General features: G+C 42.9%; 1 protein-coding gene across 4 annotated transcripts in view; it reads right to left on the bottom strand.

The window, feature by feature from the left end:
• LOC119174163 (F-box DNA helicase 1-like) overlaps nt 1-14,536 on the bottom strand; it is a 158,934-nt gene that overhangs the window by 118,994 nt on the left and 25,404 nt on the right. For all 4 annotated transcript variants that reach the window (XM_075896078.1, XM_075896077.1, XM_075896075.1 and 1 more), the window contains exons 3-4: nt 3,346-3,476; nt 966-1,089 (exon numbers count right to left, since the gene is read on the bottom strand). In XM_075896078.1, coding sequence (XP_075752193.1) covers nt 966-1,089; nt 3,346-3,476 — 255 coding nt within the window. The remainder of the gene's footprint in view (nt 1-965; nt 1,090-3,345; nt 3,477-14,536) is intronic.

Below are 14,536 nucleotides of genomic sequence, written 5' to 3'. Positions count from 1 at the left end.
GATTCTGCATAGCTTCTAATTTGCGTATTCGAGGCAATCTGAAAGGTAGTCAGGAAATTTTTGCAATTGTGCTTTATTTTATTAGCCCCACCTCCTCCCCTTCGTGTTCGTTGTGTTGGCAATACGAGTATTTGAGCCTTAATTTTCTCAAGATTAAAAAATTTAAATGGTTGTGAGCTCCACACATTGCACGTTTTAATCTCCGACATGCGAGGCTGCATGCGCTCAGCCCATTTTGTGCAACTGCAGCCTCTGAAAAAGGCTGTTTGTTTATGGCGCACATAGTCGTGACTCCAGAGACTCACATTATCAGCGGTCTATGCAGTATTTGGCCACCACCTCCCACATGAATACACCAATTAATCCTTGGGCCTCCATCACCATTGCATATCGTGGCTTCAAGACAGAATACTAGAATTATCACGTGCTGCGCTTGATTGCTGCTTTTTACAGCACTGCTGAACGAGAATTAGTCATTCACCAAATGAACATTGAGCCAAGGTGCTGGCCAAAGATATCACATGCATGAGTCATGCCTCACACAGATTTGCCCTCACTCTCTGATCTGCTACACTTCTGGCTTATTCAAATGGTAAAGAAACAAAGATGGCTTGGTTCTAAGTGTGTTATCTTGACCAGAAATTTTTTCTTCAGCTGTAAATTCAGTTTTTCAGACTTTTACGGGTTTATTTTACAGGTTCATACTACGGTTAAGTGGATGATAATTTGCCTTTTGAGGACGAGAACAACTAAATTCACAACTGAAACTTAGCCAAATTTGTAAGAATTTGTGTTGATCTGAAGTGCACGAAAATGAAGTCTTTGTTTTCTTTTTTTCACACTTCAAGTTGTGTATAGAATTCCTTTCATGTTTTTTTATAATGTTGACCTCGATGACAGGCACAGGCAACTTTATTCGTCCCCACTGTCATTCTTGTTAACGTTAATAGAAAGAACAAACTCACATTTGGAGGCCAGAAGGAGACGCCATAGCAAGCTGGGAGCATATAAACAATTTCTTTGTACATTGGGTGCCGACGCAGGACCTCTGGGAGGCCTTTGGTGCTTGCCCTGTAACCAGCCATGTACCTGCAGTGGTGTAAAACAGAAGAAAAAAAAGGGCTTCAAGAAATATACTTGCCAGGGAGATAGATGCCTACTTCTACCATTTCATTGTAAAACACCTAACAAGCTAATACACTTTCACATTGCCTCTAGTTCAGAATTAAATTCATTCCTATATAAGATAAGTACAGCTGATGATCAAGATATCGCAGAACAACAGCATTAACAGTGTCCCTGCCGAAACATGGAAACTGCCTTAAGCCTGCAAATCTCAGCTCATGTTTTGACAAAAAAGTACTCCAATTGCTTTTGCTATTTCTGTGAACTGAAGAGATGTCATACATTGCTATTTAGAAATCTCTTGAAAAATGTGCATTGCTGAGACCAAAACACTTTATGCAACCATTTGTTTTTGTTTTATTAGTGTTTGTGAGTGGATAGTAGTAATTCCCCAAAGCTAGTAATGTCATTACATAATTAAACAAACAAGAATGACCCCAAAATGGTTCCTTGCAAAACCCCCGTATTTACAACAAAATTTCTTTTTCCATAAAAAAAAAAGCACTACCAACACTATATCATATTTCAAATGAAGGATAATGCTACAAATACCATGTCATTGAATCTCTTCAAGCAAATTTTGAAAATGAGGCAGCCAAAAACCTTGAGTTTACATTTTTATTGTTTTAGAGACATTATCTGAGATCTAGAACACTTGTTGCCAGATGTGACCGAGGAAACAAAGGAACACTGATCACAAAAAAAAAAAGCCCAAAAGAAGTAGACACATAATGAATTTTTCTACTGAGAATATTTTTAATTATGATTAAAAAAATGTTGGTGAAATATGATGAGGAGCTTAAAAAATCACATAATTGTTTTCAACAGCAAAAGTATCTGCAACTATAAACAAAAGCACCTAGCTACTTCTTAACATTGTCTCCAGGATTGTCTCTCCACTCAGTGAAGGCACATTTCCCAGTTCATGATTAACTGATTATTGTTCCTTGCAATTTCCCTCGACATATGTTCGACTGAATGTTTAATTTCTCCCGACATAATGTTTGAACACTCAACCATTGACGTGGGCTAAGGGAGCTGCTAAAGGAGGGGGGGGGGAGACGGGGGGGGGGCACTTTCTTTAGTCACCTAAGGGAGGAGCACTGCGATAAACTTTCGCCCCCCCCCCCCCTCGCTGAAGAATCCTCCGCACGCCTATACACTTAACTGCTCAGTCATCAACAAACACGCTGTTAGTGAATGACAAACTTATATAGGTAAACGTGGTGATCACTAAAAAAACTGTATTTGCTGGAAAATGCAAATAAGCTCCAAAAATGCAAAAAGCAACTGGAAAACTTTACAAGTGACTCTGCTGTAAAAGAAAAAAAAAAGAAGCCCAAATAAACTTATTACAAGCGGAACTGGCAACTTTGGCTATAACTCATGTGTCAAACTTCCTCCCGGTGAAGAGGACAGGGCTTTCTGCACTCAAAGCTTGATTACGGACTAAGCAACTGCAACAGTAATGTTTGTTGCTTTTGTTCAGCAACTTCAATGATGACAACACTACAATCAAACCCCTTTAAAAGAGACTCTGATATAAGGGACAAACAGATATAAGAGACACCTGTGTGGCTGAATTGAAATATAGATTGATAAGAAAATGCATACGCGGCACCCTGTTTATAAGAGACACTTCATATAAAATACACGCCTGGAGCACGCTTCTTACAACGGGTTCAGCTGTATACCCTTTTTGTTGGTAACGTAGGATGGTTGTATTCCATTTCTTTAGAATAACAAGCAACATGTTCAGTTAATTTTCTTCTGTAATGCCTAGCACACCGCACACAAGGTATCGGGGATGTAATTTTCACATTATGACCTGTGATTTATGTTTGCATATACTGTCAGGTTAATGAAATGGCCTAGAGAGCATGAAGACCTTGTCATTTAAATCAAAACGTACACGACATAACTGACGTGAGTGTCACCTTGATTATAACCCATCATTTATGTATGTCCCACAGTCATGCCATACCATGGCAGTATCGGCTTATGTTATGTCAATGAAATGGCTGTAAGAGCATAACGACAAAAGTGGCAGATAGATGGACACACCCAAGGTGCCTTTAATTTATCGAGAAATTAAAAAAAAAAGAAATGATGGCACTGCAATGAGCCACATAATCAACTTAACATAGAGTCAATGCTGGGCATTAGCTGTTAATGACATCACCAAGTGTATGCTAGGGTGACTTTCATCACATCTCTCACCTGTTGAGTTCCACAAGACAGCATGACATTTCGTTCATGTTGTGCTTTTTGCAAATGGCAACCATCTCTGCCTTGGTGTCGCTGCAACGCTCAGACTTGAAGCGATAGTAGCGTTTCCGCTGGACAAGGAACTGCGCAATGTGTGATCACAGTGAGCCACTGGTAAACAACACAGCAGTTAGATAACCTCCAAAACAAGAACTCAAGACTTTTTTTGTAAGCCCAGTGTTCAACGAAAGCTTTTTATAAGCATAGTCTTTCTAGAAGCAGCGCATGCCAAAGTATCATACAGACTCATGCGAGTGCCGCACCTTCTACTTGGGAGCACAGGATGTTAGAAAAAAAATCAGTCTAACACAAAATAAATATCGAGAAAAATATCCAAACAATATCCAAAAATATCCAAACAAACAACTTGCAATGTGCATACCAACAACCAAATTCCAAGTGATTGTTCTCAAATTCAAAGCTGCACGGGGATCTTTTAAGCCTCGGATGGCTTAAAAAAGATAACTTAAAGGCACACCAACGAGAAAAATGATTTTTCAATTATCATTAAATCCCTCTTTTATTGTTCCTGCTTATCGCGACAAGACTCCTGGTAAGCAAGAAAACAAGCAAGAAGAAAATGTGGGTAGCGATGCTGCCTTCAAGTACGCAAGGCAAACACCATGATGTGAAAGATTCTGACGACATCCACTCGGGCTTTATGTGCTTCCCAAACAATAAAAATAAAATACATCCACATTTGAGGGGGTTCTAGAATTAAGGTACCAAATTTAAGGAAATTTTGTTTAACAAATGTCCCGAAGCTACGGCGGCTGCCATTTGAATTGTGTGACTTCACATGCGAAAATTACGGTGTGATATTTAAAAATGAAATTCGACCTTGATTCTCTCCTCTGTCAATAAACTTAAGATGGTGAAATGATGATACTCATGTTATCACAGTATACCTTATCAGTCTGAATTGACTCATTGTTTCACTCTTGTGCCCCTTTAATCTGGAGATGAGCTGACAAAATGGGCGTAAGTTGCACTGCAATCAACAGCAGATATAATTAGCCAGTCGTGCAGTGTGTGTGGGCGAGCAAATAAAGTCGTGATCAAAAAGCTAGTGCCATCATTTGTGTTGTTAAGGGGGTGTTGTGGTAGAGTAAACCTAGCGAGAAATCGAATTTTCAATTTGCAATTCCAAAGAATCCACTGTACTCTGAGGAACAAACCTCTGGAAGTCCAAAATCGAGCGACCACTCCAAGCGGTTTGATTGCCATGCCTAAGTGCCCTGCATGCTGATGATGATATATGGTGTTTTTTGGCGCAAGGGCCATTTGATGGCCAAAGAGCGCCAGTTCATGAGACAGGAATGTGGACAATGATTGTGATTAGCAGCTGTATAAGGGCCATAAAATTCCTCGCAGTAAAGCGGGTAAAAACATACAATTAATAAAATCATGACCATGCCGTGAAAGGTGTGTGTGGGGCGAATAGATGGCAAAAGTTAATGATAATAAAAACGATGGTGGACATAAATGGCATTAGCACAAGTGCCTCACTCGTTCATACCCTTGCGTCCAAGGGCCGTGAGGCAAGTGCTTTATTGTGTAGCCACCGCAGCGAAAACCTCTCTGGAGAGGTCGTGCTACGGCCTGCCCGGGTATATGACATGAAAGCTATGAATTTCTTTTAAAAATGCTAACAATGATTTGTGACTAAAAAGCGGTTCCCTACCGACGAACATTGCAGGGTGTAAAGGTATATGTTGTCGGTAGGGTGAGGAAAGTGTTGTTTTCTTAGAGTGTCCAATTGTTTGCACTGAATTAAAATGTGGAGAACTGTTAGTGCTTCACCACATCTGTCAGACAATGGTGGATCGCCACCGGAGAAAAGATATGAATGTGTCGTGTATGTGTGTCCTATCCTGACCATCGTTAATGTTACCTCTGTGTGACGTGATTTTGATACTGGTGGCCAATGGCCAAGGTGTGGCTTGATAACGTGTAGTTTGTTTTGTGTGTGTGTATCCCACTTGCTCTGCCAGTAGTCCCTGAGCTTTCGTTTGAGAGACGGCTTAAGATCAAGGGCCGGGATTGATGTGGGTGTAATGGCGGTGCTTTCGTGGACGGATGCAGCAAGCTGATCCGCCATCATGTTGCCTTGAATCTCACGGTGCCCTGGCACCCAGCACACAACAACATGTCGATTGAGTGTGTAGAGTGTGCATAAAATGAAGTAAAGTGAAACGAGGACAGAGTTTTTTTGTTTTTTAAGACTGTGCAGAGCCGTTACAACACTGAGGGAGTCTGTATAAATTACTGCTTTTTGAATTGGTGATTGTTTGATGTGTTTAGCTGCCACAAGTATCGCGTAAGCTTCCGCTGTGAATATACTTGTGCCTGGATGTAGAGGGCCAGCATCCGAAAAGGGCCAACAGCAGCGTAGGACACAGAGGAGTTAGACTTAGAGGCATCTGTAAAAAACTCAGGACGTGTGTATTTGTGCTGAAGTTCCAAGAAGTATGTTCGAATATGGGCAATAGGCGCATGTTTAGTAACTTCTAGGAAAGACACATCGCAATCTATAGTCTGCCACTGCCATGGTGGCAAGTATGCTACAAGAGCCATTAAACTGTGTTCGAGTGACACTCCAGTGTCCTCAGCTAGACCCTTCAGGCGAACTGAGAAGGGCTGCCTCATTGAAGGCCTGTTTTAAAAAAGAATGGAGCTCAACGAGTATGAGTATGAGGGGTGCCTCTTGTCTGCTTTCACCTTAAGGAAATATACAAAGGACATGTAGGTTCTTTGCAGATGAAGCGACCACTCATTTGACTCAACGTAAAGGCTTTCTACGGGGCTGGTGCGAAAAGCACCCGTAGAAAGGCGGATGCCCAAATGGTGCACGGGATCCAGCATCTTCAAAGCACTTTGAGTCGCAGACTGATAAACAATGGCCCCATAATCTAAGCGGGTGCGAATAAGGCTTCTATACAGGTTCATGAGGCATTTCCTGTCACTACCCCACGTAGTACGTGACAACACTTATATAACATTCATGGCTTTTAAGCATTTTGTTTTTAAATACTTTATGTGTGGTACGAAGGTCAACTTGTTGTCCAAGATTAAGCCTAGGAATTTATGCTTCTCATTCACAGACAGACGTTGGCCGTTCAGTTCAATGCCGGGTTCTGAGTGCATGCCTCTCTTTCGGGAGAACAAGACACACGTGCTTTTTCCTGGGTTCAGCCGGAATCCGTTTTCCTCTGCCCATTTGGAGACCTTGTTTAAAACTAACTGAACCTGCTGCTCACACATAGCTAGGTTGCATGACTTAAAGCCAAGCTGGACGTCATCGACATATGTGGAATAGAACATGTTGCAGGGGATGGACAGGTGCAAAGAATTCATTTTAATAATAAAAAGTGTACAACTAAGTACACCACCTTGCGGTACTCCCGTTTCTTGCACAAATGTTTGCGAGAGAATACTGCCCACACGGACACGGATTTTCCGGTTGGACAAGTAACTCTCGATTATGGAAAGCATTCTACCGCGCACACCCAGGTGAGACAAGTCTCTTAATATGCCAAAACGCCATGTTGTGTCGTAGGCCTTCTCGATATCGAGAAACACTGAGAGGAAGTATTGTTTGTGGACGAAAGCGTCTCAGATCTGTGCCTCGATACGCACCAGATGGTCGGTGGTGGATCTACCCTCTCGAAACCCACACTGAAATTGGTCGAGCAGATTGTGTGTTTCAAGGAAATGTAAAAGTCGGCGGTTTATCATTTTTTTCAAAAAGTTTACAAAGGCAGCTGGTTAGTGCAATGGGCCTATAACTTGAAACTGAGGAAGGGTCCTTGCCCTGTTTCAAAATAGGTATAACAATAGCTTCTTTCCAGGAAGCAGGGATGGTGCCTGAAAGCCAGATAGCATTGTATAGAGAGAGTAAAATTTTTCGCGTTCTGAGTGGCAGGTTTTTCAACATTTCATATGTGACACGGTCGTAGCCTGGAGCGGAATTACTGCAAAAGTTTAGTGATGTTTGTAGCTCAGCTAAGTTGAAAGGTTGGTTGTATGCCTCGTAATTTGTGCACTTGAATTCTAGTTTCTGCTTTTCTATCTTTGATTTGTATCTTTGGAAAGCTTCAGTGTAGTGTGACGAGCTAGACACCTGCTCGTAGTGTGCACCGAGGAAGTTCGCTTGATCTTCCAGGCTCTCACCCTGTGTGTTTACGAGTGGGAGTGAGTGTACTTGTCTTCCTGCTACCCTACGAACCATGTTCCAAACTTTAGCCTCTTGTGTATATGAACTTATCCCTGATAAAAACTTGTGCCAGCTTTCTTTTCTGGCCTGTCGACGCGTTCTCCTGCCTCGAGATTTTATTTTTTTAAAGCTCTCAAGGTTTTCCACTGTCGGCGAGTTCCGCAGCAACCTCCATGCCCTGTTCTGTTCCTTTCGCGCATTCTGACACTCACTGTTCCACCACGGAACGTGTCGTTTGCCGGGCAGTCCAGATGTTTGTGGAATGCACTTGGTTGCTGCGTCAGTAAAAAAAGGCGTGAAGTACTGCACAGCTTCATCTATGCCTAATCCGCATATGTCAGTCCAATTTAAGTGAGTAAGCCTTTGAAATCGTTTCCAGTTGCCTTTGTTTACCAGCCATTTGGCAACATGTGGAGGACATTCATTTATTATTGGTGTACTCAAAACTGATGGGAAATGGTCACTTCCAAATGGATTATTTATGACTTTCCACAGAAGTAATGGTACAAGTGAAGGAGATGCGATACTGAGGTCTATGGAAGAGTAAGTTTTGTTGGCAAGGTTATGGTATGTTGCCTCTTTCCTATTCAACAGACAAGCACCCGATGAAATGAGGATTTGTTCAATGAGACGACCTCGTGCATCACAGCGAGAGTCACCCCACAGACCATTATGTGCGTTCAGGTCCCCAAGGACCAGATAAGGTTCAGGTAGTTCGTCTATTAAAGACTGGAATTGAAGTTTTTCAAGGCGGTGGTGCGGAGGTATGTACAAAGAGCAGACTGTGACAAGCTTGTTTAGAATAACTGCTCGGACAGCCACCGCCTCGAGGGAAGTTTGAAGGGGTAACTGTGTACATGCTATACCTTGACTAACTATAACCGCAACACTACCGGATGGTGGCATGGCATCATCTCTATCCTTTCGGAAGATTACCTAGTTACGTAAAAAGTTTGTGTTTGCTCGTTTTAAGTGTGTCTCTTGTACACACAGCACTCTTGGATTGTGTTCATGGAGGAGTTCTTGTAAGTCATCGAGGTTTCGAAGAAGGCCTCGGATGTTCCACTGTAATAATTCTGCCTGCATATTTAAACAAGAGAGATGCTGCTGTGTGTACAAAGAGTATCCTGTGTTGGAGTGAGCTCGTTAATTCAGGTGGCAGGACGGTCGTCCGGCCCCGTTATTGGTTTTTTGTTTTTCTTGGCGCGCTCCAAGGAGGCGCGCCGCTCTTTCGGTACCAAGGGTACCGTTGTATCCATTGCCTCCTCAGAGCCACTGGATGCCCGCGCATGCGAGCTGGTGGTTTGGATTTTAGGCCTCGCCTGGTGAGGTGAGGCCTTGAGACCAGAGGACCCTGGAGTCTCCGGCCTCGATTTGCTTGGAGGCGCAGTAGACTGAACTACTGCCGCCTTGGGGGCAGGCGCCACAGCCGACGGCTCGCTCTGCGCTGGCCGAAGGAGTGGCGAGGGTTGGTGCGGCATTGCCCCCTGACGCGCCGCATCAGCATATGTAGCGCCATAAAATGGCGACACTCTTCGTCTTGCTTCCTTGAATGTGATATTTTTTTAAATTTTCAATGTGATGATTTCTTTTTCTTTTTTCCAAAATGAGCAAGACCGTGAGTATGTGGCATAATTTCCGCCACAGTTCACACAGTGCGATGGTTCTTCGCAATTGTCAGAATTGTGGCCTGACACTCCACATTGTGCACAAGTTTGGTGACCACGACAGCTTTGTGAGCCGTGGCCATACTTCTGGCATTTAAAACAACGACGCGGGTTAGGTATGTATGGTCTGATCGACGTCTTTGTGTACCCTGTTTGAATACTTTCTGGCAGATTACTGGAAGCAAACGTGAGTATCAGGTGTTTCGTTGGTGTTACCTTGATGCCTCTTCTAATGGTGATCCTTTGTACATTGGTCACATTCTGATTCTCCCACCCCTCCAGAAGTTCCTCTTCAGTCAAGCCGAGCAAATCAGCATCAGATACTACTCCACGGGTTGTGTTCATCGATCTGTGTGGCGTTACAGTGATGGGAGTGTCACCAAAACTTGAAAGATTCTGTAGCTTTTCAAACTGTTCTTTTTCTCGAACTTCAAGAAGGAGGTCTCCGCTGGCCATTTTGGTAACTTTGTACCCGGCTCCAAGAGTTTCTGTGAGACATCTGGCTACTACAAAGGGGGATACAGTTCTGGCTTGCTTGCTGCTTATCTCACTATGTATAACACGAAAATGGGGGAAGTTTTCACTTGATCGGTTGAAAAAGCCTAAGTCTTCGGTGCGTACACGCTTTAAGGCGGTACGATCACTTAATAAAGAAAATGCTCTATGCATGCCAGTTTAATTTTCTTCAGAAGCAGAGGCGGCCACCCACCACGGAGCCCAACGAGGGGACGCTACAAGTTTGTGGATGCTAAAACCTGCAGACGCCAGCCGTACAACGCAACTATAACCCAATGCACCTAGACCAAGGTAGACTATTTGCACAAGGTTAACCCTAGCCGCCACGAAGTTTGGAAGTTAATGGAAGAGAGTAGAAGACAGGACAGATAAATAGTAAGAGATAAAGACGAAGATGTAGGGAGAGGGAGATAGGAAAAGGCGACTGCCGATTTCCCCTTGGTGGGTCAGCCCAGGGGTGCCGTCTACGTGAAGCCGGGGCCAAAGGGGTGTGTTGCCTCTGCCGGGGGGCCTTAACGGTCCAATCACCCAGCGTCGGCTCAACCCCCAGGATCCCCTTTTCCCCGGACACGGCAAAGCCACGCACGGCTAGGCGTGGGAGGGAGTCAAAACTCCCCCGTTAGCTCGGGTCCGTGGTGTCGCTACACACCAAACGCCTACTTGCGCAGGCGCCCCTGCGGGGAGTGCCCTGCATGCCTTCTGGCTTAAAATGTATGTGCACGCAAAACTTCAATTTTTTTCAAACTGCATTTTTTATAAATTTTTCAACTTCAATGTATCTGAACTAAACAATTTCAGATTTCATAAAAAGTGAAGCTGCAAAAAAAATTATACAATATGCACCCTCTGTGGCTTTGCACAAGTAGTAATCTTATTTATTTTTTTTTAGAGTAACTTTACACAAAATGTAACTTTTTTAGTTCAGATGAAACCCATTAGTCTCTACAATAACACGGCTGAATATCATTACATTCCTTTAGGTGGTTGCTGAAAAAAAAAAAAGGTACATTCAATAAGTGAACCGACTTTAATATTTGGGAGTGGGTCATAGGAAAAATAGGCAACCTAGGCATAAAAAAAGGGTGTCACTTGACAGCCAGTGGCATCTTTTGTGAGCGCGTAATACTTTATGCGAATAATTGCAATCGTTTCTAACATACTATTATGCTAAAACTGACATATGCCATTTACCCTACCACACCCCCCTTTTAAGTGATCACAAAGGAATATGGCAGAATGTTGTGCATTTTTCAAGTACAGATAGAAAAATTAGACCAAATGACCATTCTTGTGAAAGAGCTGTACTTCATTGAAATTGTGAAAGCTTTGCCGCGAGAGTGAAGAAATAATTTGACAAAAACAAGCTACAATGTCACGCAAAAAAGCGACAAGCAGCTCAAAACTTGCACTGCACTGCTCAAGAGCAAAGAACGCATGAAAAGAACACACACAGGACCAGCATAAACTCTGCAGGGCAAAGCACAGGTTAAATGTAGGAGGCACATGAGTTTTATAATGACCGGGGCGATGGCCGTCTAAGTGTGCTTTTCCCACCATCTCACTGGTGATAAAGAGAACAAGCTGGAGCCCATTCTGCTCTATGTAACACCACTGGTAAATGGTGTATATAAAAGCTTGTTGTTAGTATGCTTAAGGACGTATGCTCTATGGCCGGGTAACTGGAATCGAACTGACAACTAATTTTTCTCAACACATTTTTTTTTTTTTACTGCACAAGAGAACGCTCATTCTTTGTCATGTCTGCAGCTGCAGTAGTTCATCCCAAAAGCCTGCAGTTATTTTACAAGAAGTTTTTTTGTGATCTGAAAGGGTGTAAACACAAATGTACAGAGGGGGTCAAAAGCTCCCAGGCCACTATTTTATGTATTCCTATGGGAGCGTGGCCTGGGAACTTTCAACTCCGCCAGTACCTTTTCTGTAGAAACATAGAGAACTGATAACAATGCCACCAGCCTTTTTCCCAATTTGTGAAAGTCGTAGTCTTCTGCTTTTGCAGGAGCTTTTTTAACCACGTTTGACTACTTTGGTTTTAAGCTTTTCAAATATTTTTAAAAACAACAAGCAGTTACATTAAGATGATATAGTATTACAGTCGAAACACTCCACAATGAAACTGAAGGGGTGAGGAAAAAATTATGTTGAAATGTAAATTTCATTGTGGTGAAATATAAAAACATTACAGTTGACCTGAGCTAGCAAAACAAAAGAACTTTTATTCCCGAATTCAAAAACTGTCACCTCCTTCCTTTTGTTTCTCTGCAGTTATGACGCGATGGCCACAGCGGCTTTCTTGAACGAACGTTACAGTTGCACTAAAGCTAGGCTTGTGAAAATGTCGAAATTCTTCAAATGAAATTTAAATTGCATATTGAAAATTTTGAAGTACTCGAAACGAACAAATATGGGTACAGTATTCCACAAGTAACCCCCTGTAGAGGTGATTTCAGTGCAATCAAGAGGTGCTGAGCCATGAAAACACCTATCTGAACGTATGTGACCTTCTATAAAGGTGGTTTCACTACAGTAAAGTTGTGCTAAGCCATGAAAACAATTTTCAAAAAATCTGCAGTGCCACAAAGCCACACTTCCAGAATAAATGAAGATATTACCCTTGCATCGATTCATTTTTTAAGTTTAAATGCTTGCTATACTGACTTACGTGCAATAAGTACAGCAAATTTTGAAATATAACATATTTTATTAGTTATCACTTGCATTGTATCAAAACTGAAATCCTGCTACTATTCAAAATTGTTTCCACTTCATCTGGAGTAAAAAAAAAATGGCTCCTTTGTCAATGCGGCCCTATATCTCACGGGGAAGGCGTATGCGGCAGTGAGCACCAATCACAAGGGCAGTATCACCAACTCGACAATGGTCCGGACGACGGTGGCTGAAATAGCAGAGCAAGTGGCGATTGCATTGGCCTTGCTGGATTACACGAGGTCCACAATTTACAGCAACTCGAGATCGGCAGTCCAAGCATTTCCCAAGGCAACAATATCGGAACCAGCTTTGGAAATTCTTCGAGACAAAGACATCGAGCCACACACACTCGTTTGGTTCGCAGCTCATACGGGACGCATTGAGGGAGCCCCACCCAATCTCAACGAGTCAGCCCACATAGCTGGGTGAAGATCGGGGGGTGCGGCGCTAATTTCTAGGAGAACCGTGACCCTCCTATCTCTTATAATGAACTGACAAAATATTTTTAACTGGCGCGGAAACAACACCCTCTGCCACACAGAAAACTAAGCAGACCTCAGGCTCTGACACTCGGGCTTCTTCAGGTCGGGGTGTACCCTAATCCCGTGCTATTGAACAAAATTTATCCCGAAAAATTGGGGGATCATTAAGCTTTGCCTTTAAAAGTTGAACACGATTGCGAAATCCGGTCCCTAGTGGGCCCTTCAACCGCTAAGTGCTTACTTATTAATATGTTTTGTTACAAACACACACACACACATAAACACACACACAAAAATGCACACACACGTAAACGCAACGTATCGATAGTAATATAGTAATGCAGTGACTGTGCAGTGTGGCCACTTCCCTCTGTCACAAAGAGTCTCACAATGCTTCACAGATGGCAGCACATTATCTAGCATTTACTGTTTGCTTGATCAACGCAACACCTCCTCTACGCCTCTGGAAATGCATGATATGTTTTCCGCTAGATGGACATAGTTGTCCATATTTAGAGCTGTTTGAAAGTTCCTGTGTGTTTTTAGCGGAGATGGCTGCATTATCCCGGCCTTTTTCGACGTAGTTTGATGGCCTCCCAAACATGCCTACAAATTGCTGAATGGGCTCGTTTTCATCGTGACACCTGTCGAACGAAATGAATTAAGGAGACTCCTTCCACTTCATGGCATTTATGTAATGTTTTTTCCCCAAGCAGCTGCACGTAATGTTTGCTTTGTAGTAGTACATCTGCTTGCCGCGCAAACAACCTGGGTTCGATCCTCACTGGGGCTGAAAATTTTATTCTTTATTTTATTTGCTTCTTTCATGATTTTTTGCTCACGGACCCTTTTTCCCTCAGAACCAACGGTGCCAACGCCAACGGCGGAATTTCTGCAACACAAGCTCTCCAACCCTATCGCGTTAATACAGGCACCTAATACATGTTCTTCCTGCCACGATATAGCTAACTTGCAACATATGCTCCGGCGGTGCCACACGTTACGCTGTGGGGAAGTCATCACTCTGTCCAAATGGGAGGGTGCTATTGCAAGCTCCGGGCTCGAACAACAGCTATGGGCAGTCTAACGGGCCCGCGACGCAGCAGAGAGAATCGGTCTTTCTGTTCTGACGCGGGAGTGGCTCGCAATGCGCTAAAGTACGTTCCGAAGAACCAAATAAAGTTTGTCCATCCAGCCATCCATCTATTTGCACAAGCCTTGTTTCAATTTTCTAAAAAAAATATTGTTCAGGCTAATTAGGTCATGACAAATACACTCATTTCTATTTGTAATATGCTATATATGTACCATTTGAATTCAGTGCGAAATTATTTAACCAAAATGGCTGTTCGCTTCGAACCTAAAATTCACTATTCACACAGGCCTGACTGAAATGCTAGCACCAGCAGCTGTCCGCCATCAAAAAGTATCCGAAAACACTGAGATGGAGGCATGGTATTCTGTGCTATTCTTATCATTTCCTATTCGTGGTGGTTGATTTTGTTGAAAACACGATGAACAGCCGCTCTGATCAG

The sequence above is a fragment of the Rhipicephalus microplus genome, chromosome 5, assembly GCF_043290135.1.
Source record: "Rhipicephalus microplus isolate Deutch F79 chromosome 5, USDA_Rmic, whole genome shotgun sequence".
Taxonomy (NCBI): Eukaryota; Metazoa; Arthropoda; class Arachnida; order Ixodida; family Ixodidae; genus Rhipicephalus; species Rhipicephalus microplus.
Note: the sequence above shows the minus strand (reverse complement) of the source record. Positions and strands in the feature narration are given on the sequence as shown.